Below are 27,640 nucleotides of genomic sequence, written 5' to 3'. Positions count from 1 at the left end.
CATTAAATATAAAAGTATTATCCAATCATGACATTTCTCCTTATATAGAACCCTTTACATAAAATGCTCTTTATGACAGAGTTAAGAACCTTCTGTAGGTTCTGTATGGAAACCCATTGACCAAGAGTGTGGTGTCCATATACTTTAGGCCATATAGTATACATATATAGTATATGAGATGGTTTTGTCAGTCAAGTTTGAAAGGCATGTAGGGGGGGGAACTGTGCCTGCTTTGGGTGAACATCTGTCATAATTATCATCGCTCTAGACGAGAGCAATTTAAAGCTGTCGGAAGCTGTCGGCTGCCAAATGGGCAATCTTTGTCATAACTTGCCGAGTTATATCACGAGCGCATAAATCCAGTTGCATAATATCTTTACCACTCTGCATGGCGCTCATCTAATAGATTACGACTGAGAGAAGGCCATTCAGAGGCCTTCATCATATAAATTTATATCTTTTTGTCTCTGGTCTGCAGAGCAAAATGGATAGCACGTAAATTAAATAGTTGAAAGTAAAAGCTTTTTATTATATAAATATTTGACTTTAATGACAGTCAGAAAGTAGATGGATGCAGCTCTGGATATGTAATGTCTGTAATGGTTGCTTTGAGCTCCTCGACCACAAAAGTATGGTTGCAAAGTAGATGTTCCGATATGCTCGTCTAGGGTCTCAAAAACGGGTCGAAAGGGTTGCGCCATTGGATCTGCTAAGAATTCTCTATATCTGTGTATGTGTGAGGCAGAATGAGACCATGAACTGGTCATGTTGACTTAGTTCATTGACCAAGTTCCAACTCATCGGTAACCTGTGTCCTCAGATAAGACTTATCAAACACCACGTGACTGTTTGTTTTCAGTAAGTGTGATTTATATGCTGCTTTAACTCAGATTTCTATCCATACTGTTAAATATGAAGGCTCATTTGGTAGTTTATTTTTTGCATACATTTAGAATTTTATGGTTATTGTACCACTTTTGAATCTGTTTCGCCATCCCATACACTCTGCTTTAGAAGTTTAGCATACCACATTGTAAAGTCATGTCCCAAATGACGCACTATACATGATTCACTTATACTATGCATGGTGTCGTGAATGAATTTTAAAGGTAAAAAGGTCATTTTGTCGTTCAACATCAAAGTCTGATAGTCACACCCCCTTTACTACATAATTAAAGCAGCGACAGGTGGATGCATGGTGTCCAACATTACACATTTAGTTTTTTCGGTTAATAAAGTGCGCCATACATGTATTTAAACTGCACTTTTCAATGTGAGTGAACTATTTATGCTACAAAACGGCATAGAATAGAGCATAAGTAAATGTATTGGAACGCATGTCGTAGCGTTTTCGTCTATTATTCCCGCTTCACAAAAACCAGACTGATACTACTTTTAATGTCTTTTTAAATTGAATTCAAACTTTTAACGAGGATGTAAACACACCTAGTGTTTCATTCGCTGTAAACTTTGACCTGAATGCGTGCAACAGGCTGATATGAGTTACACCAAAATGATCTTGACAATCTTGTGTGAATGGTCATGCTCTGAAAAAGTCTTCCGTTTCGTTGTTTTAATCGATTGAGCTGTTTCTTTGAGGTTAACCATGTTCCCTATGCTACAAGGCTCTTTTCTTAATAAAACACTGGGACCGTCTCATTAAATATCTTAAATAAAGATGAAAGACTTTTGCTACTTGCTCCATCCCTCCGTTGGCTTTCAAAGTAACTTGTATCAAGCAAATTAAAGTAATTTGCCATGTGAAATTTCAAATACCGAACCATGTAAGTGAAGGGTTTTCTTGCGTATCCTTGTGGTGCAGCAAGATAAAACAGAGGTTTTGACGGGCTGGGACTTGTTTTGGATTACAGCTTCAGCAGATTCGTCATGAGGCTGACAGCAGAGCTGTGCTGACTGTCCAAACCCTGCGAGAAGCAAAAAGACCCCAATGTTTCGTGCTCACAATGTGCCCAATCAGCACTTAACACACACACACACGCATACATAGCAAGAGCTCAGTTACGTAACGCTGTTGAGTATGGACAAAGGCTCTGCAGGAGACATTGTGTGCCGTCTCTTGCTCTTTCCCAGTCTTCCATCAGCGCTTTTAAAATGAATGGTGCTCGGAGCAATGCCAGTGATTTTTGGTCTTTGAAGCTCAATATCACAAATCCAATACTCTGTTTCACTGCTGCAAGGCTTTTGGATAAAAAGTTCTTATGATTAATAAGCGTACTGCAAATAATATCATAGTGCAAATAAACATTCGATGCATTTAACATTCATCAGCTTTGAAAATGTGATATGGGTTCATTGAGTGAGGAAGACTATGGCAGGTGCTGGATTTTGGAGTTTTGGAGAGGTAGTTATGATCTCACAAGAGTTCAAAGAGTACTTGATTCTCATTCAGTCAGTAGTGAGTGACCGTAGACTGTAAAAGGTAGTGACATTTGTTCGTAACACAGGCTGAGTCATCCTGTAAGTACCGTTGATAAAACTGCAGACACAGCAGTTGCTTCCTGTGTGGGAATCTCAATAACAGCACACACACGCATTCATTTCTTTCATAAATATAAATAAATAAAAGAAAGAAATATGAATCAGTGGCTCACTTCCTAATAAATTAAACCTATTCTTAGCATTAATCTATTTATTTTTATGCATTTTAACATTGACATTAAGTAAATTCCATTATTACTGATCTAATGTTAGATGTTCATAACCCTTATTCTCATGAAGATTCTCATTACTGTGTTATGGATGCAATTATATATTTTTAACAGCGCAAGTTAAAGTAGTACAACAATATTTGATTTAGAGTTTTATCTTTTGATTTATAAGCAAAATATGATCCAAACATGTTTTTGACAGGGTTTGGGATTTTCACCAGTGCACATTGAATGTCTTGAGTGATATTTAATAACACGCATCCAATTTTGATGATCCACGCTATTTGAGGCCAAATCGAAGATGACTTGTCAGATCTTATCGAATATGTGTATGTGTGTGTGGGTTGCACATGTAGATATTTCTTAGCAACCTCTAAGATATTTCTTAGGAACTCGTGTTCCTTCAACACCCACCATTCAGATATTCTGCGAGTGTTTGCTGGTCATGCACAACGTGATGTCTCCATCCCGGCAGAGATTGCGGCCTACAGTCAAGCTGTGCTCGCAAAAGCAGAGGCTGTGAAAAACATGTCTCTCTGTTCACCTCCATCACTGCTCAGCCTGCAGAATAACACACACGCTGTCTGTCTGCAAAGCCATTGCACTTTGAATTTAGTAGTCACGCATCAGATCATTTTGTCTGCTTCTCCATTTCTGTGTTCGGTTTGACATTTTTGCTTTTTGTTTGTCTGTTTGTGTGTTTGCCATCTCAGCTTTGTACCAATGGCTAGAGGCCGATCGACAGGGCAGGGACCCAGAGGCCTTGGCAGCAGGTAAACATCATCATTAACCTCCTCATTGCTAAGCTTCCCTAAATGTATCCATTTTTGTTTCCCATTCTCTGTTCCTTTGGCCCTGATTACGTCGTGTCTTAAGATCCTGGATGATTTGATATTAAGTAGTCATGGCAAGACAGACTGCTGCTCACACTTGGTATTTATGCTTCCCAAATGTATCTCCTGTGTCCACTTGAATTCAGACTTTAAGGGGATGGTCTCTGATTTTGCGACTAAATATATTGCTTATTATAATGTGTTACTGCGTAATGGATAAAGCACAAACATTTAAAACCACCCAACATTTCTCCCAAATTTTTATCTTGAAATAAATAAATATTTTACACTCTGTACATTTATAATATTGATTAAATTCATATGTAGTATTTAAAATTTGGTATTTTATTTTAAAATTATAGATGCTTGTATTTGAATGTTTTAAGAATATTTAATATTTGAATTTAATATTTATTGGTTAAATATAAATCAAATAATTTTTACTTTATTTTTAAATGATTTAAACAAAATATTACAGCATTTTAATATTGCATATTTAATATTATTATTTTAACATTTATCAGTTAAATAATAATAATAAATTAATAATTAGTACATAGTACTTAATAATTAGTATTATAAAATTAACTCTCTTTATCTTCATATTAATTTTAATATTATAGAACGGACATTTTAAAGAGTTATGAAACCAAAACAGGTTTTATTATTTGAAATGAGTAGTTTATTTTGATATAACCGTTTATAAGACAAAGAATTTGCATTGTAAAAGAAAATAGTTGATTTTGACTCTACATTGCTTTGACCATGTTGAATACCAAGTGGTAACGGGGTCATTGTTGTCATTTTAGCTTTCGGTCCTCACTACTTCCTCCCTCTTTTCCTCTCGTTCTTTCTCAGTTTGCGATATGCAGGCTCGTCATAGTTAAATGTGGGTCATTTGCCTCTGCTTGTTATTTTAAATCAGTTTCTGTTCTCTTGCAACACTGACTATCTCTTGCTCCCAGTCCCTGCTTTGTTTTTCTGCTGTTCCCCTGCTGTTCCTGCTATCACTTCATGTGGTGTTTGCATCAGTCTGTCTCTCTTTCTCACGTGTATGCCTGCGGCCTCAGACTCTCTGTTATAAAGGGCTTTAGTAGATTCCTCCTCCTCCCTGTCCTTTCCTGTTAGTTAATGCCTAGGGCTGTCACATGCCAAATCACCGCTAGTTCACCCCACAGTGCACAGATTCAGGCTCTAAATGATCTTCATACATGTCAAAACTAAGCTGGACAAGATTGTTAATTAGACTCTTTTTAATTACCTCAGCGCACTCTTCTGCCTTAATCTGAGTGCTGTTGTCAGCTTATCAACACGTACCCTCATCAGAATCGTTGTCTTGTTTATATTTTCATGCTAACTGCACTCTCTATCTTGTTTGCTTCACATCCATTTCGATTTAAATCTGTTCTTTTTAACTGTCATCAGATCCAAATCCTGCATGACACACTGTCTGCTCCTGTAATCTGCGCTGTTGTGGCAATCATGGCGCTTTTCCAATCTCTGTTCCCGCTTGTGCTTTGCCGTCAAAGCTATGACGTTTCCATCTAACACTGCAGGCGGCATGTGTCGGCCTGTTTATGACGCCTTAACATGCACTGAGCCAAAAGAAAAATAAGTTGTGTTTCATGAAACTGTTGCGATCATGAAGGATGTGTTAAGCCCATCTTTGTGTGCTGGTGTTCTGATGAATAATGCTACCTATCAGATTGTGCAACCAAAACTACCGCTATATTTGCATTGTTTTAAGGTAGGGGTGTGGATGTTAATAAAGCCTCAAACCACATGAATAATGCTGGTAGCACAGTCTTATAGGTAGCGAACACCAGCATTACAAATGAATAGTGATTACATGACATGATAAAATACAATACATTTGAGATCAGAAACATTGTGTGTATATATTTTAGAAAATATTTATAATATTTGTAAATATTATTGATTTGTACTGATATTTTTGCATCGTGAGTGAGCGAATGAATGAATGAGTGTGTGTGTGTGCATGTGCGATCAGCACTATCCCAGTGACAGGTGTTGTATCTGGGTCACGTACAAGTGGATTTCTGTTCAACGTACCTGAGAGAGCTGTAGGAATCAGACTAATATTAAAATTACAGCAATGTTATTAAGCCATCAAAGTAAGGTGTGTAATTCTGCATTAGAGAAATATGAAAGTTTTTCATTTTATTTTACTGTAGCTATATTCAAATACAAGTGAACTTTTTCTAGAAAGGTTTAGCACTACTAAGTAGATGTAAAGCATGTAATCCTCTGTAACTTGTTCACATGGATGACTCTCAAAAGGCCAATAGTTATGCGTTTTAGTGGCGAACTCATTAAACTTTTATTCGTTTAATGCAGTGTAACTGAGACACATGGCAAACCTCTTCTTTATGACTATGCATAAGAATTCAGACACACTCGTGCCATAGTTGCTTTTGCATTTTCGTATGAATAATTTAAAAGAAGATTCCATGCCTTTATCCTTATTCCTTACAATTTCCTCTCTGCAGGGGAAAACTTTGATCAGAGCCCCCTCAAAAGGACCTTTAAATCCAAAGTTCTGGCCCACTACCCAGAGAACATCGAGTGCAGCCCATTTGACCAGGATGCTGTTAACATGGTAAGTGACTTCAGTACTTTAGATTTTATTTATTTCAGTATTGTTCTTTTTTTTTCTATTTCATTTGATATATTTCTATTTTATTTTATTTGATTCCTTTTCAAAAGGTGTTTTAAAGAGATAGTTCACTCAAAATGTTTAATTTTGTCATTTACTCAACCTCATGTCGTTCCAAACCCGTAAGACTTTTCGTTCATCTTCGGTACACAAATGAAGATCTTTTTTTAATTAAATCTGAAAGCTTTCTGTCCCTCCATTGACAGCTACGCAACTACCACTTTGACACTTCAAAAAGTTCATAAAGAGATAATTTTTGGGTAAATTATCCCTTTAAGTGTGTTTACGCCACATGTGCCTTTCAGAGCATGGTGAGGCTTGTCAACCAGGGTGAACTTTTACGAGAAATCCATCACATCCGACACATCTAAACTTGTTTTATTTCCCTTTTAAATAAAGGTTCCCTCACGCAGTCTCATTATTTCTCACATTAGTCATTGGAGAGATCTGTATCTGCATTGATTTGGAGTGTCATAACGTGTTTACACAGACTCTCGCTCATTCTGTGGTTGCATGCAGTGATCAGCCGAGGGGTTTGTGTTACAGTCCCAGAGCATGCGGAGGTAACGAAAACCTCTGACCTATCGTTCCCGTGCAGCAAGGTCATTTTTTCCATCAGCAAACGTAAACGGAAGCTTGGCTGTAGTGACACCAGCATCAATTATTCAACCCAGGCTCTCTGCTTACGTCGGTATGGAAACGGCTCATTGTGCGTATTCTCGCTCTGTAAAGAAACACCTGAAGTGTACAGCACTGCCAGTCGTGATGCCATCACATCATTTGAGCCAAAAATTTGGAATGATGTTCCTGTTGAGTCATTTTTCAAGGCCAGTCTCTTCTCAGCAGAGGTTCACACATAAAAAAAAAAAAAAAAAAAAAATCCACTTACACATTGAAAGTGCTTTGAAAGACGGCTTGCAATCACAGAACTTCATTTTCGGTTTTCAATCCTTCAAGGCCTGGATAAAATTTCCCCAGTGATTACTTTCATTTTTCAATTCCACTCTTGGCTGATCTTCTTTTCACTCCCGCATGCTTTTGTTCTCTTGCTGTCCTCTCCTTCCTTTTCTCAATCTTTTCAGTGCTTGCCTGTTTCAGACAGCACTTGAATGACACGATTTATTCCAGGTTCCAGTATTCACACTGTATGTGCGAGCAGCACAATAGGGAGCGAAGCAGATGCGTAGGTGCAAGAGCTTCCTATTTTTGACCTGTGAAGTGTAGAAAACAAGCTGGAAATGTATTGTAAACCTCTTTATCAGCACAATATTTGGGGATTTTTATAAGCTTTTATGAACCAACGAAAAATAGTGAATTGCTCACCTATATTTTGAAAAAATGGGGAACCAACTGCATGTCTTTAATAGATGTACAGCACATGCAAACATTGTTTTGTATTCAAAATGGCGATGTTAATCTAAATATTCAGCCAGTGAGCGAGACAGTACATCTTATAAAGCTAAGTTGACTGGTCAATATGTTTAAGTAGTGCTGAGTGAAAGGAAAAGCCATACCAGAGCATATGATGTGCCCTTACTTCATAATTCATATAGTATGTACAACCCTTACAAAAAACACTGTAGTGGTCCCATGATACATTAATGTTGTCTATCAGTCAAAAGTTTACCCACTACTGTATTTTCCCAATATACTGTGTATATCAAATAAAAGCACCATTACAAAATATGCAGTTACTGAAGCAATATTTTCTCTTTGTCTTCAGCTCTGCATGCCCAAAGGTCTGTCATTTCGAACACAGCGTGACAGTCGGACCCCAGAGTTCCACTCTTTCCTCATCACAAGAGAAGACGGCTCTCGCACTTATGGTTTCGTTCACACCTTCTACGAGGAGGTGACCAGCCCTCAGATCTGCTCCGCCATGCAGACGCTACACCAGATGCACCAAGCGGAGCATAACACGTCAGCGCATAACTGCCCTTCGTCGTCCTCTTCCTCCTCCTCATCCTCCTCTAGCATGGACTCTTTAGCCAGCAGCCTGGATGAAGTCGAGTCTCCTTCCTCATCTTCATCCTCACAAGGGGGTCGCAGGAGCTGTGGCTGCTCTGGCGAAGGATACGACTCTGTTCGCGACACTCTGTACGTGTCCAAAGCTATGTGTCTAATCACACCTATGCCCTTCATGCACGCCTGTAAACGCTTCCTGTCCCAGATCCACCTGGCCGTCACTTCACATCAGCCACCCCCACTCCCTTTGGAAAGCTACGTCTACAACATCCTCTATGAAGTACCCTTGCCACCGCCCGGACGCTCTTTAAAGTTCCACGGAGTGTATGAACCTATTCTGTGCCAGAGGCCTGGTGTTGGGGAGCTGCCATTGGCTGATTTTTCATTGGGTGAGGCCTTCCGGTTGTTAGGTGTGGAAAATCTGGTGCAGCTTTTCACTTGTGTTCTGCTGGAGATGCAGATCCTCCTCTACTCACAGGGTAAGAAATCAAGGATTGTAACTTGAAAAATAAAATTAAAGTTTTATTTTATTTCATTTCATTTATTTCAAATAATTTCATTTCATTTAAAATAATTTCATTGAATTTTTTTTTTTTTCATTTCATTTCAAATAAATCTAAAACAAAATATTTATTTTTTAAATTACATTTTTTTCAGTGATGCAGCATTTCCAAACAATATATTGCCTTTTTGTTCTTGTAACGTTTATGTCTCATGACTTGTTGATCTGCCACAATAATTTAAAGTATACATTCTGTTCATGGGGGCTTTAATATGCAACATTAATATGCAATTTGATTTAATTAAACAATTAAAAATATAAATATAATGTTTAATCGATTGGCTCCTACTTTTTACATCAATTTTACAGACTGTGTCTTAGGTTTTGACTCTATGCAGATAATTTCATCTCTTATTTAAGCATTTAAATTTAATTTCTGATGCTGGCAAATGAATCTTTGCAGGGCCTTTGATGTGGAGACTGAGTGAATGTAGAGGAGTCTAATGAATATTACATTACCCTTCTGCAGCACATATGCTTTTCTGCAAACACAAGCTGATACACATGCTAATGAATTCCTCTGACTGTTCTCTAGATAAACTAATGATGAGATTTTGTGAGAAACATCTATTAATAATCACACTGCCCTGTTTTAGTAAGTCTACCATACAGGTGCCTTTCATCAAATTTCAGTCAGATCCCAGGATCCAAAATGAACCATCGTTAAGTGCCAAATGCAAGTAGAAAGGACTTTGATGGTTAAATAAAACAGATTTACTAGCCAGCTTTCTTTTTTGCATAATGCAATATTCAGTTTCTTTGCTGGTATTTAAGGCCAGTACGTTTTTACAATTCACCCATAAGTGGCAAGTGAAATGAGAATTTTCGACCCTCTTTTCAACAAACTTTAGTTTATTAATTACAATTTATTACTTTTTTTTTGTACTTTTTAGTGTATAATATGTTTTCTTATAGTTATTTTGTGATTTTGAACTTGTTTTTTCCCCCTGTGTATACGTCTAGACTACCAGAGGCTCATGGTGGTTGCGGAGGGAATCACAACGTTGCTGTTCCCGTTCCAATGGCAGCATGTGTATGTGCCCATCCTTCCCGCTTCCCTGCTGCACTTCTTGGACGCCCCTGTGCCCTATCTCATGGGCCTGCAGTCCAAAGAGGGCACGGACCGCTCCAAACTAGAGCTGCCTCAAGAGGTAACCCGCACACACTTGCATGGTCACATCCACAAACCTGCACATACTCACAAATTTGAAAACACATTCACACTCCTTATCATAGCACAGCCACTTTGGGACCTTGGACGTAGACGCATCTGTCAAGTGGGCTGTTTTTCTAAGAGGCTTTATAAGTTTGGAGCCGGATTGGCTTGTGACGACGAGTGATCTGCGTATGAGAACGCCCTCAGTGCCTTTAAAAAGCACCGGAGGACTTTGCTGAAAATAGCAGCAGGAACAGTATGAGGCTTTTCTTTTACAGTCTTTATTGACTGATGCTGGAATGCAGTGCTTCCATGTTGACGTGTGGCATTATCGTCAGATCCTTCGTTTCTTTGTCGCACGGTATCGGAATTCTTAGCAGAGGTTTATTATTCATGATCTGGGTGCTGCGAGGCTTCCCCACATCCTCATCCCTAAATCCCATTTTCCGTAAACTCCACATCCAGATTCCCTGCTATGCATTCTCTTTGAAGTCGCTCTGACCTAGAAAAAAAGACTGGTGAGAACAAGAGAGACACCAAAGGGGAATGAGAGAGGAAATGGCTCATTTTGGAACTGCATGGGTTTCCATTTTACTGCATGACTTTCGTGTTTCTTTTTTGCTGTGTTGTATTATTAGTGAGGATTTGGAGCAGCGCGTTTGAAACGTATATCTATACACTACCGTTAAAAAGTTTGGGGTCGGTAAAATCTTTTTGAAAGAAGTCTCTCACCGAGCTGCATTTATTTGAACAGGTAAAAACAGTAATATTGTGAAGTATTACAATTTAAAATAACTCTTTTCTATTTATATATATTTTAAAATGTAATTTATTCCTGTGATGGGAAAGCTGAATTCTCCAGTTCTCTGAACTCCAGTCTTCAGTGTCACATGATCCTTCAGAAATCATTCTAATATGCTGATTTGCTGCTCAAGAAACATTTCTTATTATCAATGCTGAAAACAGGTGTGCTGCCTAATATTTTTGTGGAAACTGAGATACCTTTTTTCAGGATTCATTGATGCCTTGACAGTTTGAAAATAGAAATGTATTTACTCTCACTTTTGATCAATTTAATGCATCCTTGCTGAATTGAAGTAAAAATTCCTTTAAAAAACTCTTATTGACCCCAAACCTTTAAAAGGTAGTGTAGCAACTCAGAAACTGTTTGACAACTCAAATTGTTTGTTGTTAGCATGTTGCTAAGCTAACAGCGCAATACTCCAATAAAAAGTTTGTTTAAATGAACAGCACACAAATATTAGGCAAAATTATTAATACAATAAAAATAATATGATTATTTACATTGGATTGTTCCCCTGACCTTGTTGCAGTGCATTCTAGGCTCGCCATTTTCATAAAGTCATCTCTTGAGGCTGGATTCTGCTAAAATGCTGCTCTTCTCACAATCTTTTCCTTGTCCTTGCTTCAAAACCACTTGAGGCTGATATGTCCTTGTGTAATGGCAAAATAGGATGCCTCACAGTAGTTCAATTATCATGCTCCAGCTCCTGTCCTTTGCCTTTGCCTTTGCCTTTGCCCAGAAGAGAACAGGAATATATTCTGATCAGGAACAGTGTTGGATGTGTATATAAAACTCAAACAAACCTACGAATGAACAGACACATCTGACACGTTTCAAATTATATACACTCATTATTACGTGAAGACAGTTAAATAGGTGGCCCCTTTTTTTTTTTTTTTTTACACCTGTTTAAATACACACATACTGGCCTGAATGCTTCTCTCTGACAGGCTGTCAGCATTGTGGCCTGACAGAGCGGACAGTTCTGCTTGACTGATTTTTTTTTTTTACAGCAACAAGGTCACGCTCACACACACTGACTTTAGGCCATTTTGACTGCATGAGCTGCATTGCATGGGACTGATCAGCAGTGTCACACAGAGCGATATTTCTAATGATCCACTGGATTGATTTAACCTAATTCCGGATATTGGCTTTGGTTATTAGGTCAGTACAGCTGATGATTTGGGTCAGTGTGTGACACCAAATCTCACAGATGTATATTTACTGAGTAATCCACTGTTTTGCAGACGGGAGTCAAAATGACAGTTTTCACCTGAGATGCGGAGCCAAATTACAGGGGGTAAAAATGACTTTAGAAAGATGGCAGCATCATTATTTTATTTTTCCCTTAAGTTTGCATGCGTGTAACTCAAGACGTATTAAAGATATATTAATATCCTTTTAGATTCTGGTTCTTAAACTTTTCTTTTGGTATTTTTTTAATAAAGGCCCTCGATAGCTCAATCTCAGAGATATGGAGATCTTAATGCAGCTCCATGAGTAAATTGTAAACATGTTCATTGGTCAAAAAACATATGTGGGTCACTTTACATACAGCTGATACTTTTTTCTTTTGAAGAGGAATATCTGAAGAACAAATGTTGAAAATAGAAATGTATATCGTGTTTTTCTATCAATACAATTGCATAAAACATACCTGTCTGAGTGCTATAAATATTATTTGTCTAAAGTTTGCATGCCTGTAACTGTAAAAGTATTCAAGGTATCTTAATATCCTTCTCAATTCTCATTCTTAATAAACTTTCCTTTAGTTTTCAAGCTGCTATAAAGTTCAGTCCCATAGATATGGGGATCTCAAAGCAGCTGAATTTTCCTCAACAATTTGAAGTTGTCTTTTGTTTTGTACCTTTAGATTTGGAGTAAAAAATGACAGTGTTAATGCAACTGGAACTAAATGTATAATTTTCTATTTTGGTCCGGACCAAAAAAACCAAGAGAACTACAAGTGTGAACATGCCTAAACAAAAAAAACCTTGTTTGGTCATGTATTAAGAATTCACAATATTTATTTGTAACATACTTTCTACCTCTTGGATGTGTGTTCTGTTTGGCACATCGCAATGAAGCTGAATTTAATTTAATTTAATTACAATTAATGTTTTAACCTAGATCCAAATTCTTTGCCCTTAAAGGGATGGTTCACCCAAAAAATGATTTTACCGTGTGTTGTTTCAAACCTGTATGTGTATCTGTCTTCTGTTGAACACAAAAGAATATATTTGAAAGAATATGGGTAACCAAACTGTTGATGGGCCCCATTGACTTCCAGAGTATTTTCCTCCTCAGGCGAACCTGTGTTTCGTTGATGTCGACAACCACTGCATCGAACTGCCTGAAGACTTTCCTCAGTTCCCCAACAAGACCGAGTTCATCCAGGAGCTCAGTGAGGTGTTGCTAAGTTTTGGCCTGTCTCCCGCGGGGGGCAACACCTCCCCTGAACCTGCCGTCAGCACGCAGTCCTCCACGCTGGAGAAGGAGCTGAAGAGCACATCCTTGAGCGAGTTAGTGGACGACAAAAGGAACGGCAACCTCGGTGGGGAGGCGCTGGACATGCTGGAACTTCTTCAAGGCAACCCGACCCTGGAGCGTTTGCAGGCTCTGGCCAAAAGGACTGGGGTGAAAGTGGCCCGTCTGGAGGCATTGGCAGCGGGACAGAAGGCCGTAGGGGATGAGGGCGTTGGAGGAAGGTCTCCTGTTGAGGAAGAGGAGCTGAGGAACGCTAAACTGAACGTGCAGCTGAGGGAGGTGTTCGCCGCGCGCTTCGCGACAATGTTTGCGGACTACGAGTCGTTTGTGATTCAGAACTCGCCAGATTTGGAGTCCTGGCTGACAAACAGAGAGCAAATGCACAACTTTGACAAGGTGACTGGCATATTTCACACTCAATGATGCACAAAACAAATCAAACACATTCTCAATATAATATTTTCAGTGTGGTTTGTCACTTTTTATTGGTCTTGTACCAAAGTGTTTATCAAAAGTCTCATATGGTACATCCATTATTAAGTTTTTTTATTTTATTATTTGATTTCTCCTCAGGCCTCATTCCTTTCAGACCAGCCGGAACCGTACTTGCCCTTCCTGTCTCATTTCATCGAAACGCAAATGTTTGCCACCTTCATCGACAACAAGATCATGTCTCAGTGGGAGGAGAAAGAGCCCCTCCTACGAGTGTTTGACGGACGCATTGAGAAGGCCCGTCTCTACAACGTCCGCGCCCCCAACTTGCGCTCATCTGTTTACCAGAAATGCACTTTCCTGAAGGAATCGGGTAAGAAACATGCAAAGTTAGCGGGCTGATATGAGATTGACTTCTCTTAATATATTAAATGTCCAATTTATTTAATGTGAGATCTGTTTACTGTGCAGAGTCAACTCTCTGCGTTTAACTCTCAACTGTTTAACTCTCTGCGTCTGCACTACTTTTAAAACATTGCTCAACACGTTTGAGGCAAGACTCTTTTTCCAAACAATATCAGATGGGGCAGAGCAATAAGGGAAAAAATGGCAAAAATGTAGTTCACTTGCCACAGAAATCTCTCACACTTCATCATTAAATGACCATAACATTAAAATGATCCCTGTTTCTGATTTCACGTTCCTTGTCCTTTAAGCGTGCATGTTATTCCAACACCAAAAAAGTTTTATGGTATACTATAGAATGTAAAAAATGTGGAACACTTTTCACAATCTAATCAATTCCATTAGGATAAAATCAAGTCCAGCCGCATTTGTTATTTAGTTTTTTCCTTGTTGAATATCTTGAAAATCAATTTTTTTTGCGTATCCAGTTTTTATTGAGATGAACTGCTAAAAAAATACATGAAAGTTGGTTATGTCTGGACACACATATCTTATTTGATCACTTGCTATTAATATTGCAGACAGTCTGCCTGAAAAGAAAAAAATCTAATTTGCCTAAATGACTCCACTGTTCGAAGGATCACTAGCTGCTTTTAAAAAAATAAGAAGTACAGTAAAAACACAAGACACTTCAGAAATCATTCTAATATGCTGATTTGCAGCTCAAGAAACATTTCTTATTATCGATGAAGCTTCTGTCTGACAAAGACGGCGTAAAAAGCGGCGTTTTGTATAATATTATAATCAGCCCCTCCCTTTTCTTCAAAGTTCAGCCCATCTAATAAAGCAAATGGAAAGACATATGTAGTAGATTGTCGATCTGAATGATAGGGTTCTGTTTTTCTAACGTTGTTAGGACTAGTGTTTGGACTTTTATCGTGTCATATTTTTTATTTCTTCATTAGGCGCGTGTATCCCCCTTTTTCCTTTATCATATGTGGGCTGATTTTAGCCTCTGTTTACATTCATGTCTGTGAAACACATTAGATTTCCCAGCAAACTTACTACCTTCAATAGGGCATTGGTCTGCGTGCACGGGCAGTGGTGTCATTTTGCTCTTAGTGACAGGGGTTCGAATCCAAGGTCCGACCGTATTATTTTTTTTCTCCGTTTCGTTTCTTTTGTATTGGTCTGTTGCTGTATGTCTTTTAAATTTCGGAAGACTACCCGATAGCTGACAACTGATTGAATAGCAGGCGGTAGGCTACTTATTACGGAAATGACAGCTTGTATAAGGCTTTAGGTGTAGCAACAGTTTTAAGCTCATACTTTAAGCTCATTTTAAGCTCAACTATTTTGTAGAAACGCTTTTTAAGATCATAAAGCTCTGGGCTGGGTTTCCCGAAACCCTCTTAACGCTACGTCGTTCTTAAGTTACACCTTAAGCTGTACCTCATCATTAATACGTGTTTCCCGAAACGTTCTTAGTTAAGTATACCTTCTGTAAGTCATACGTTCGGAAGGTTGGTCTGGACCACTCTTAGCTTTACCTTATCACTGTTGCAGGTCTATATGAAAATAATTCTGAAGTTTTAATACACACAGACAGTGTTCATTTAGGCTAATTCAAGTGTTTTCATGCAAAGAATAAAATTGTCAATCACACTGATTGTTGTTAGAATTTTAATTATATTATTATTATATATTATTAATTTAATAAAAGAGCGCTTTTAAAGGCCAGTGAAAGCATAGGCTAGCCTACTGTCAGTTAAGTTCTATTCGGACATTTCTTATATTGAAACCATGATATATTTCTTATGAATAAAAAAAAGTTCAAAAGAACAGCACCTTTTGAAACATGATGTCTTTACTGTCACATTTAATTAATTTGATGTGTCGTCGCTGATTTAAATGATTCATTTCTCTAAAACAATAAATAAACTAAACTTTTCGTAGTCTGTCACATTACATTTAAGTAAAAAAGTATAAATGCCCTTTCATGTCAATACAATTTTAAAATCTTTGAAATGATTTACTTTTGGTCGGTTTATTTTGTTTGGTGCTGTTTTTTTGTATCTATGAACAGATTCGTAAATCAATTTAGTATTGGAAATTGTCTTATTTTATACCTTACTGAGTTTTGTGCAATCACCTTTCATCATTCTTTTTCTGAACGATGGTTATTTCCCCAGTCGTTGCTCTGTCACTACAAATTGTGTATTTAAATTTTAATGAAGCTGTAGAAAAAAAAAAATCGCTGCTGCTTATGTGTGCGCAGATGATTATAGAGAGTGACAGTTCAAGAGGGCGGCTTAGGGGCCGAGAAGACGGGAGGGAGGGAGAAAGAGAGAGAACCGAAGTGTTTGAAAAATGAGGAGAGGAGCACAGAATGAAAGAACTGAAGAGCGTGTCCCCAAATGAGTCATATGAATGGATCGCTTTTGAAAGACTGCCAAATGTTGAAAAGAAAAGGGCGGCTGCCTGGCGCTGTGTTGTGCCATCTTGGGAAGCCTGTGTGTGTGTAAGTGTGTGTGTGTGCGCTGAATATTGTTGAGTGTGCGTCTGCTCGCTGAGCCCTCAGTACCATTGTTAGGTCAATAACCTCTTGTCACACTGAAGGTCACTATTCGAAGATGGATGCTGCTGTTCGGATTTGAAAAATTTGCTTCTGAAATGGCACGCTGCCCACAGATGCGCTATGAACGATGCCCAGCATTATCAATTCTATCGCAAAATGCATTTTGAAAGCGATAACATTGTTTTATTTGTTGCACGCATAAAAAGCTAGGCAACAAACAAGTATGTTAGCATGAAAACAAGGTTTGAATTCCAGTTTCTGCTAAATAATTGAAGCTATCTTTCTGACGCAATGCACAGCTACTATTGCTACTTTAATTTCCCTGTCAGTCCAGTGATAATAATAAAAAAATAAAAATAATAGCATTGTTTTATAAAGGATCAAATTAATCTATAATATGCAAATCAAAGCTATAATAATAATATTATTAATAATATAATTTTATAAATGATCAAAGGAATATTATGTTGTTGTTAATTTTATTAGTTCTAAAATCAATTCAATAATAATATAATTTTGTAAATAAAATAAATATATATTGTTGTTAATTTTATTAGTTATAAAAAATAATGTATAATTCTTATTACATAGTATAATAATTATTCATTTTATTATTGTATTTATAATTATTTATTTATATTTTGTTTGTCACTTTGTTTGTTTTCATTTTTGCACCTTAATTGTAGAAAATTAAAGTTTTAATAATAATAATAATAATAATGATGATGATGATGATGATGATGATGATGATGATGATGATAATAATGATGATGATAATGATGATAATAATAATAATGATAATAATAATAATGATAATAAAAATAATATTACAATATAAAAATATTTTTAATTATACTGTTTTAATTATAATTATACTTTTATTATTTATTCTAATTTATTTTTACTTTAGTCACTCTGCTTATATTTCATGACTAATTATGTGTTAAATTGTACTCTAAAAATAACCCAAGCAAAGTGCATCTTATTAGGAGTAGATTTATGAATAAATTACTATTTTCAACTACTTTTATTTGGCAGTTGTTGAAGTCTAGCCTCGAGCTTACAGCTTATAGGTTTGTTGTTAGCGAACATTCTGAAGTCACTCGCAGCTTCAACACTTTTCTCAAGCTGTCATGACGCAACAGCTAACCTTTCTCACTCGAGCGGTGTTTCTCCTCTCCAGCCCAGGCCATAGAGCAACGGCTGAGAAAGATCGACCACACGGCCATCCACCCTCACCTGCTGGATATGAAGATTGGCCAAGGAAAATACCAGCAGGGCTTCTTTCCCAAACTACAGGCTGATGTGCTTGCCTCAGGGCCCACCAACAAGTGAGTCCTCTTTATGGCACATGACACCATTATGAGACATTGATCATTCAGTGTGGGGCATGTAGCGCTTCAGCGTCAGTATTAGCTTGTATCAATGTGTGTGTGCGCGACGATGACGAATCAAAATCCTCTGTGATCAGGTGGTCCAATCGCACATGCTCGACTCAGCGCAGAGTGGACCGACACAGACAGCAGAACGAACATCTTGTGTTAGACAATGACCTCAAAGAGGTGAGACTGCAGTGTTTCTTCCTATTCAGCTTCTCTCCTCTCTCCTCGTTTCTCTTTTTCTTTTCATCCTGTTCTGTGTGCAGCCTTTGATTACCACAGACTTTTCATGTCTTTTTACTTCATCTCTTTTTGACTGACACTTTCACAGGGACTAATTTGCCAGATGGTAGATAGAGCTGATGAAAAATAGAAGTTAGTTAATCCAGAAATGATCATTCTGTCATCATTTACTCAGCCTCATATTTTTATAAACCCGCAAGGCTTGCTTACTTCCATTAAAAATATATATTTTTGAAGGCTGTTTGTTACTAACTCTTTCCCATGCAATTACAATAAATAAGACAATAAATGCAATGCCTAAGATTTTAAGCTTTGAAAAGGATGTAAAAGCACCTTAATAGTGACCCATAAGGCATGTTGTATTTATAAGGCATGTTGTATTTTGTGAATAACAAAATTGTGAATAATCAGTCTGTTCCTCAAAAAAAAAAAAAAAAAAAAAAAATCGTTAATTGAAATAAAGCGTAAAATAAAATGTAAATATTAGATGAAAATTTTTTAACTTAAAAACTGAAATGAAAATTAGAAATGAAACAAACTAAATATGAGTATGTAGAAGTACTAAAACTGAAATCTCAGTGACAAAAGCACATTTAAAATAACTAAACTAAAATAATGAAAACTGAAAATATAATACTGGCCAATATTTAAGTCATTTACTGATACTAGTCATCACTATTAACCAAGAGCAACAAATCGTACAGACCAATTTTGTAAATCAGATCAATTGAATAATTTGAAAAGATCTGACTCAAAAGAATAATTCGTTGTCATTGCACCATATCTCTAGCCTGGGTGCCAGCCCGAACCCCGCCCACAATATTTTTTGGTCGGGAAGTTCGGTCTGGACTCGCTCCGTTGAGGAGCTATTATGCCCGAACAAAAATTGTTCGGACCAATCAAATTGTCAGGGCGGGCTTTATACGATGATGGACAGATAAGCAACGGTAACGTCATCATCCACGTCATCAACGAGCGCTTGGGTTGAATTCAAATGACTGCCGCTGAAGAATTGAGATTTCACGAGTTCACGCTTACAAATAAGTCAGATAGAATAAATGCATATTTGGCGTGCTGTCTGAGGAGAGGCTTCGGGCTCGGTATTCGGCCCGAACCCAAAGTACTCCCCCCGTATTCCTGGCTGTGGAAGAACAAGCCAAGAGTGAGTGCAGGGATGCTGAAAACTGTCATGTTAGGTGAGTTGACCGAGTGAATAAATATATGCTTTCCTCTCATGCTGATAGACGGTTGATTGGATTGATTATTTGAATGTGCTCCTCCTGAAATTTGTTTATAAAACATCATGTGTAGATTCCGCCATCGCGTCTGTTATAGATGATATCGACAGCGCATTAATTTTAAAAGAGGAACAGAGAACCGCGATCGGAAACATGAATGAAAAACATACGTCACTTACTCCGTTGCTCTGATTGGTTGTAGGTCTATCCAATTGAGTGCAGAGGAATTTTTTTTCCTGGTTCGGTTGAAACACGCCCCATAATCAAAGCTCAATGGAGAAGTATCAGACTCACATTCTGACTAGAATTGAGTATGACGACGTCAGGCTACCATATCTCATAAACGCGCCAAAGAACAGTTAGACTGTCAGGATTTATTTTTTTATCACTTTTCAATGACATGATAATGACTGTAATTATCCATAAATCACAGATTCCTAATGTCTGAATCACATAAATGGTCTTCAGGGCTGTAAGTGATTTACATAACCCATTTACAAGTCAAATTTCTTGATGAATAATGCTTATTAGTACAAAGGCCTCCTGAGCTTTTTGTGAATCTGCCTGTTCTCATTTCTTCATTGTCTCCATTTATTTATTTATTTATTTTACTTTTGAGTCTTCATTTTCTCTTTTAAGTGTCTTGGTGTTTTCTCACTTGTCTTTTCTTGTCTGACTGCCTCACATTCATGTGCATGCTGCTTTTTTCTTTCCTTTTGTTTCTTCATCGTTTCTGTGTGCGTTTGGATGCTGTGGGGTGTGGGTCGTACCACCTCGCAACAGGTGGAGGGGTGTTTGCTCCTGCAGAACTCTATGGCTTTCTGGGAGTGGGATAAGGCACCACCCCCGCCTTTAAAACCACCTAAAAAGTCCTTCTCGGCCTGCTGTCTGGTATGTGGAGGCCTGTCGTTATATGACCGACTTAAAACATTCCTAACATGCCCTTAACAAACTCCTCCCTGAAGCCCTTCCCCTCAGACACAAGTGACCTTTGAACTCCGCTGCACTCAGATCTGCCCCTGGATTTTCCCCACACGCTCTTATAAACCAGAGTTTCAGTAGTGAGCGCTTAGTGAATCACTCAACAATCACAAACCTTACAGGATCCTACTACGAAGAATAAAAAATCCTCGGCTTTATAATCAACAGTTAACTTGTGCCCACAGTTATCAAGAAAATGTTTCTAACTTTTCAACAGTTACTTCTGTGAGTGTGTTTGAACCTTTCTAAACGTGTTTAGCCTCTTTATTATCTGTGTCCTGATCTGCAGAAGTACATGCAGGAGGCCCGTAACCTGGGGAAGAACCTGAGACAACCCAAATTATCAGACCTCTCCCCTGCAGTCATCGCTCAGACCAACTGGAAGTTTGTGGAGGGTTTACTGAAAGAATGCAAGATGAAGGTCAGGATGAGTTTAATATGCGTATATGGAAGTATTTGTGTGCGTTTTAACTGGGGATCCCACAGTTATGGAAAACTTGGAATTTATATATATCAGTCTGTCATCAAACCATTTTAACAGGGTTTGTGTTGATCGATAGATACTATATATTTGTGCATGCATATTTGCTTATTTAGATTACCTTTATTGTCATTTACTGCTCATTTTAAGTTCATCTTTAAAAACAGTAATAATTGAATACACTGTTAAATGTAATGTTCAGCAAATTCCTATTGCATTTCCTATTGTAGATTATAATGCATATGCAGTGATTCCTGTTTTATTTTTTTATATTTTATTATTTATTTATACAAAATAATATAGAATTTTATATCAGCCATTGGTTGATCACTGGCCATGACATCAAAATAATGAGGCTTATAATACAGCTCATATCAACAAGAATTGTAATGTTAGTTCATTCCTAATGGAAATATCAGGGAACTTTTAAAATTATAATTGTATTATGCTTTAAAAAGTCACAGATATTACTTTCTTCTTTGAATTATAAGTGTAATTATTATTAATAAAAACACTTTATTTTAAGGTGTCCTTGTTACAGTGAAATTATACATTTAAATAGTAAGTAATATTAATTAACATACTTTAGGGTTTGGTTTTGAGTTAGTTGCATGTAATTAAGCATAATGTACTGTTATTACTAAAGTACAAACAGGTAACATATGTAACATGGACATTTAAAATAAAGCGTTACCAAATAAATATAATAGTATTGTTTGAATAATCGTTTTACTACTCTAGAATTTTTAATTGGCTAGATATTGTACTTTGTAGTGCAAAACTTGGCGTAGGTCACCATGATAGTCATTGGTCTGTAAGTTAGTTTTGCTGGAGACAGTTGTAAATTATTTAGTACAATTGCTTGCATTTAATAATTCAAATGCTTAATACTTAACATACAAATGGAAATCTGCCCCAACAATCTCAGTGTAATGATTTTTAATATCCTTATCCAGTAATCATGAACCACTGGACAGGCATTGTAAAAGTCAGAAATGCATTAGTCAAGGATTGTGGGAAACTGGAATTATGACCCTTTTGTCTACCGAGTCAAGATTGAAATGTCTGGTGTGATGTTTTGGTAATGATATTTTTCAATCATGTTCAGACCAAGCGTATGTTGGTGGAGAAAATGGGCAGAGAGGCTGTTGAACTGGGACATGGAGAGGCAAACATCACCGGTCTGGAGGAGAACACGCTCATAGCCAGTCTGTGCGACCTGCTGGAGAGAATATGGAGCCACGGCCTACTGGTCAAACAGGTGAGACACCAACAAATGGAAATGAGTTTCACATTCTAACAATTGCAGCTCTAATGCTCAGAATCATTTGTGTGCTGTCGTCATGGTTCATAGGGAAAGTCTGCGCTGTGGTCTCATCTATTGCACTACCAGGCAAGAGAAGAGAAAAACGAGCTGCTGTCAGAGTCTCCAGGTGAAAACTTTCTACATAAATGCATATGAGATTGTAAGACCAGAAACAAGTCTATTCAGGTCACTCTGCAAATTATAGAATTTAGGGGTGTCCATTTCTGTAGGGCCGCATTTAGATTCGTCTCGCACAACATAGTGTAAATACTTGTACATAAAAAAAATTGTTTTTCAGACCCCAAGTTTTTGTTTTGCCGCCTTTTGAGGAAGTTCAAGACTTAGCAAAACATGTTTATAAGCTAATTAACTTTATATTCCTCAGTGATTCTCCTAGAAAACAGGAAAGGAACATGTATACTCACAAAGTTTTGACGTTAACACCTGCTAGTGCTTGCGAAACATAAGGTTTCAAATTGCTTTTTGACATTAAGCTTGCGTAGCTAGAAGTCTTCAGACTTAACACCTCTCCATGCTAATTATGCTAACAGGCCAAAAGCTCTGCATGAAGGGATTTAAAGTCACGATGTAACATAAGTAACAACAGATCTTCTTCCATATCTTGACGTACATTCAAGTGAAACTAATTATCTAAAATAAAACAATGTAGGATGGGGTCTTGGTTCAAAACATCAGTTGTTGATTGCAAAATTGCATTCCGATCTACCTCTATCCAGTCAATTGGACGGAATTATTGGGGAAGCCTACGTCACTGGACGTCTAAGTCAGTCGTTTCACTGGAAGATCAAGTGATGATATCATTAAACATGCATTTAGAAAATAGGTGAATTTCCATCTCATTCCAACTTTAAAATCTGCTCTGCTTTAGAGTGCTAAAACTGTGTGTTTCTCGCTCTACAGTGTCTAATGGCCAGGAAAGACGAAAGCCAGAGTCCAGTGTTGGTCTTCCTGCATTACGTGTCTCAGTCATACAGGATATGAGGTGTGTTTATCGCCTGAAGACAATTGTCGTGTACAGTAGTGCGCATAACAGTGGTTTGGTTGTTTAATAATTCAGCTGGGTAATTTAAATGACGTGATGTGGGGTTTTTTTTTTAAAGAGAGATTGATATACACCCACAATGTTCCATTGCTTGTGGCCATTTCAACCCACATTCAATCAATTACAGTACTGTTCTTGTTGTTCTCTTTCTCCGTCATCCTTTCTCTCTCTTTCAACTTCTCAGACACATCCAGAACATGGGAGAGATTAAGACCGATGTAGGTCGAGCACGTGCCTGGATCCGTCTGTCCCTGGAGAAAAAACTACTTTCCCAGCATCTTAAACAGCTGCTGTCTAACCAGTCTTTAACCAAGTGCGTACAATACTTAACACGCATCCAAACTCCCATCTACACATGCACACACCAGTCCCAATGTTATTTTTCAAATTGATGGGACCAGATTGTTCATACCCGTTGCTGAATAGGCCAATCCAGGATGAGTCACAAGGTTTTAGGAAAAGATTTGTCACTTTTTGTCAAATCCTTTAGCATGTTTTATTAGATTGTGCTGGGTTTAACCCTGTGAGAAACCTTGTTTTAATCAGGTGACACTTTTGAAGATTTTTTTTACAAAGTTAATCCAAATATTGTTTGTAGCAAAAATAGATTTAAAAAAACTTCTCTCGCCATGAAAATAGCCAAAGAAGCTGGCATGGCGTTAAAAAACAAACTACACTCACACACACCTGCAGGATTTGAGATTCCCACATATACACCAAAAAAACATGCTCATCACAATAACTTGTGAGTGACGCAAAGAAGTACACGACCCGTTTCAAGTAGCTGCACCTGTTATTAAGCATGCCATGTTCCCACAGAAAGCTGTACAAGCGGTACGCCTTCTTGCGCTGCGAAGAGGAAAAAGAACAGTTTCTCTTTCATCTCCTGAGCCTGAATGCAGTGGACTACTTCTGCTTTACCAGCGTCTTCACCACCATAAGTACGTCCCAGAGAAAGACACACACACACACACACACACACACACACACAGATGTGCAAACCAGGACAGCACCTACCATAGTCAATCAATGTGGATTAAAATTTTATGAATATTTAATGCAAACGTTCATATAAAACAGCATCCATCATGTCAGACACTTGACACTGATTTGATGCTGCATATCATGAAAAATGTATACTTGTGTTTAGCCATTGTCTACAGGATGATGCATAGGAATTAGCATAACTTAATTTTCAAATGACCCTTTCTGTCTTTTTGTATGATGTTGTGATTAGCTGCAACCTGATTTGTGTTCTTTTTGTGCCCTCAGTGATTCCGTACCGGGCCGTCATCATCCCCATCAAGAAGCTTAGTAACGCAATGACGACGTCCAACCCTTGGCTGTGTGTGTCCGGCGAGCTTGGCGACTCCGGCACCCTGCAGATCACGAAGAATGTTCTGGAAATGACGTTTGACGTGAGTTCCGTGATGTCACGCTCCAGCTGTTCTGCTCTGAAACTGATACAGCAGTTTATTTCGAGTGTTTGTTTTCCTGTGGGACTGAAAGAGTCATCTGTCCTGCCATCCGCAGAATTGACTGTGCTTGCAGGTCTTTCGAACATCTGCTAACTTGAGTTGTTTATGGAAATAAAAGTTTAGCAGAACAAATTATCTAAGGAATAAAAACAATTGAAAGTAACAGGGTGAATCTCTTAAAAAATAGATATTATATTTAGGCCTTTTTTAAAGTAATTTTAGTAGTACTTTTTTTTTTTTTTTTTTCTTCTAATGAGAATTGTGGAACATAAATATAATTTATGCTAATCATTTATTAAAAAAATTAATTAAAGGCCCCCTGTGGTGAAAATCAGGTTTTTAATTTTGTTATTATGTCTATGTGGTGTTTTTAATATGCTTTGACAAACCATGTACAAATTCATAAGTCAACACTATTGCTGAGTATTTTCTCCTTAAAACTGCAGTGAACCAAAAACAGTCTCAAAAACGTGCTTTAAAATCGCTGGTGTTTCTGATGTCGTGAGTGGAGGCGGGGCTAATTTGCATATTCATAGAACCGCGTATACTTAATGAGGCAAGGGTGTAGAGTTACATTCAAGCTATTTTAAAGGGAAGGAGTTTTTTTTTTTTTTTTTACACATGTTTAAATGTGTAATTTTTGTGATCAAAGATGAGTTTTAAGGGAGACAATTATTAACTACAGGGGGACTTTAAATATTTCTTTTTTTTAATCTGAGGCGAAATGATACAATTGTTGTTAAAATTTGTTCTTTTGCTTTGACCTTTCAGAATGTTTTGCAGATTTTCTCACAAATTTTTTTTCTTGATGTCCAGATTGTTTCTTTTTTCCCCCCAAACTGAGATGGTGATTCATGTATTAGTGATCAAAACCCCTCTCTATATATATGCATGAATCTATAAATTTGAGGGAGGAGGTATTACTCTTACATCCCACCTCATAGAACCAATCACTGCCATTTGTCTTACTGTCAATCATCCATCATGTTCTAACTCATTCTGTGTCCTCTCGCAGTCTGCCTTTAGGCCTCACACGCACTTCTCCATCGCCTTCAAGGTTAGGTGCACATCCCTCCATTTTATTCCTCCCTCTCTCTACATTCATTCATCTCTCCATTTTTCTTCTTCCTTACTTAGAGAGATCACCTCTTTTGCTTCTTTGGGTTCCTCTCTACCTTAAAACAGCCGTTTTCGATTTGATTGCACATATGGGGAATTTTTTTTTTTTTAATTAAAGGGATAGTTCACCCAAAAATGAAAATTCTGTCATTTACTCACCCTCAAGTTGTTCCAAACCTTTATGAATTTCTTTCTTCTGCTGAACACAAAAGATGATATTTTGAAGAATAATATTGATGGGCCCCAATGAGTTCCATAGTATTTTTTTTTATGTCAATGGGGTCCATCAACTGTTTGGTTACCCATATTCTTCAAAATATCTTCTCTTGTGTTCAACAGAAGAAATAAATTCATACAGGTTTGGAATGACATGAGGGTGAGTAAATGATGACAGAATTTTCATTTTTGGGTGAACTATCCATTTAACATGGAAATTAGACCAGACTAGAAAATTAGACTAACAGTTATACAGTTATACTGTATACAGGATCCAAAATGAACTCTTATGCACAGTTGGTGAGTGGTTTCAGAAAAATGCCATATGTATTGTTTTCAAGCCACAAAACTAAAATAACCTTAAACTCAGTATATTTTTGTTTTGATGGCTCAGGCGTGTAACTTTAATTTACTCACCAAGCCAGTTTTTTCTCACATTGGGAACTTATGGTGTGTTCATTTTGGACCCTGCTTGTACACTTGCGTTTAGTTGATTCCATAAATATTTTTTAGAGCCATAGGTTGCAATAGTAAATCTAAATCAGTGATAGTACATTGTACACTTTCACTGTCTTGGTGTCCTTCCGCTGCTCACTTTCAAAATGCAGCACACACCCTCACACGGGTTGTTCAGTTATTCTCAGACAGCTGCTTAACGCCTCTGACATCTTTTTCGTTGATCTGTTTTGTATGTACAGCGTCAGAACCTCGGGAAGTTGACAACAGTGCAGCTGGGTCATGATAATTCTGGCTTGCTTGCCAAGTGGCTGGTGGATTGTGTCATGGTCCGCAATGAGATCACTGGCCACACATACAAGTACGGCCTACTCTGTCCTCTTCACATTCCCTCCATCTTTTTCCTTTTATGGCTTTCTTGTTATTCACTTGTTATCCTTTCCAGGTTCCCGTGCGGCAGGTGGCTGGGGAAAGGTGTGGATGATGGCAGTCTTGAGCGAGTTCTGATCGGTGAATTTGTAGTTCCGTGCAGTGATGATGAAGGAGGCCGAGGGGCTAAGACTCCGCCCCTTCAGCGGTCGCCTTCCCAGATCCGACGAATTAGCATCACATCACTTACAGGACGTGGAAACAGTAAGTTTAACTTGTATTTTAAAGGTGCTTTCAGTAGTGTTTGATTTGTCATGGTCTTGGACTTACACTGACACCTAGTGGTTTGAATGTAGCATCACATAAAAATAAATGCTTTCAGTGACACTCATTCTCTTTCCCCGCTAGCATTATAATTTTTTTTTAAACAAAACTTTTATTGCATCCAGACTACTTTATTGTATGAATATCTGAACATGCAATATATCAAAAGAAAGAACACCTCTGCTTTTAAAAAATATATTATAATAATAATCTTATTCTAGCTTCATGCATTCTTTTGCAAAAATGCAACATTTTAAACAAAAAGATTTTTGTTCCTTTTCTTGCCTGTGTTTTGATCTGGAGATTATCTACTCTTTCAGAAGATGCTTAATAGCGATTTCGACCGTATAACAGTTAAGACATGAAAGGCCAGAAATTTCCATCAATGGCAGGGAAGCGTTGTTTCATAAATGAC

General features: G+C 37.6%; 1 protein-coding gene across 5 annotated transcripts in view; it reads left to right on the top strand.

Moving 5' to 3' along the window:
• dennd5b (DENN/MADD domain containing 5B) overlaps window positions 1-27,640 on the top strand; it is a 40,036-nt gene that overhangs the window by 8,240 nt on the left and 4,156 nt on the right. The window contains exons 2-20 of one of the 5 annotated variants that reach the window (XM_084406317.1): window positions 3,383-3,442; window positions 6,013-6,122; window positions 7,903-8,623; window positions 9,670-9,857; window positions 12,978-13,553; window positions 13,731-13,962; window positions 17,756-17,903; window positions 18,044-18,134; window positions 20,216-20,323; window positions 20,703-20,834; window positions 22,003-22,155; window positions 22,249-22,327; window positions 23,122-23,203; window positions 23,448-23,576; window positions 24,083-24,204; window positions 24,536-24,681; window positions 25,757-25,798; window positions 26,775-26,893; window positions 26,978-27,165. In XM_084406317.1, the coding sequence (XP_084262443.1) occupies window positions 3,383-3,442; window positions 6,013-6,122; window positions 7,903-8,623; window positions 9,670-9,857; window positions 12,978-13,553; window positions 13,731-13,962; window positions 17,756-17,903; window positions 18,044-18,134; window positions 20,216-20,323; window positions 20,703-20,834; window positions 22,003-22,155; window positions 22,249-22,327; window positions 23,122-23,203; window positions 23,448-23,576; window positions 24,083-24,204; window positions 24,536-24,681; window positions 25,757-25,798; window positions 26,775-26,893; window positions 26,978-27,165 (3,426 nt within the window). The remainder of the gene's footprint in view (window positions 1-3,382; window positions 3,443-6,012; window positions 6,123-7,902; window positions 8,624-9,669; window positions 9,858-12,977; window positions 13,554-13,730; window positions 13,963-17,755; window positions 17,904-18,043; window positions 18,135-20,215; window positions 20,324-20,702; window positions 20,835-22,002; window positions 22,156-22,248; window positions 22,328-23,121; window positions 23,204-23,447; window positions 23,577-24,082; window positions 24,205-24,535; window positions 24,682-25,756; window positions 25,799-26,774; window positions 26,894-26,977; window positions 27,166-27,640) is intronic. The other 4 variants (XM_084406319.1, XM_084406318.1, XM_084406320.1 and 1 more) reach the window with 4 other exon arrangements.

This window comes from Rutilus rutilus, assembly GCF_951802725.1.
Source record: "Rutilus rutilus genome assembly, chromosome: 4".
Lineage (NCBI taxonomy): Eukaryota > Metazoa > Chordata > Actinopteri > Cypriniformes > Leuciscidae > Rutilus > Rutilus rutilus.
The sequence above is the reverse complement of the archived record's forward strand: the minus strand, read 5'-3'. Positions and strand labels throughout refer to the sequence as shown.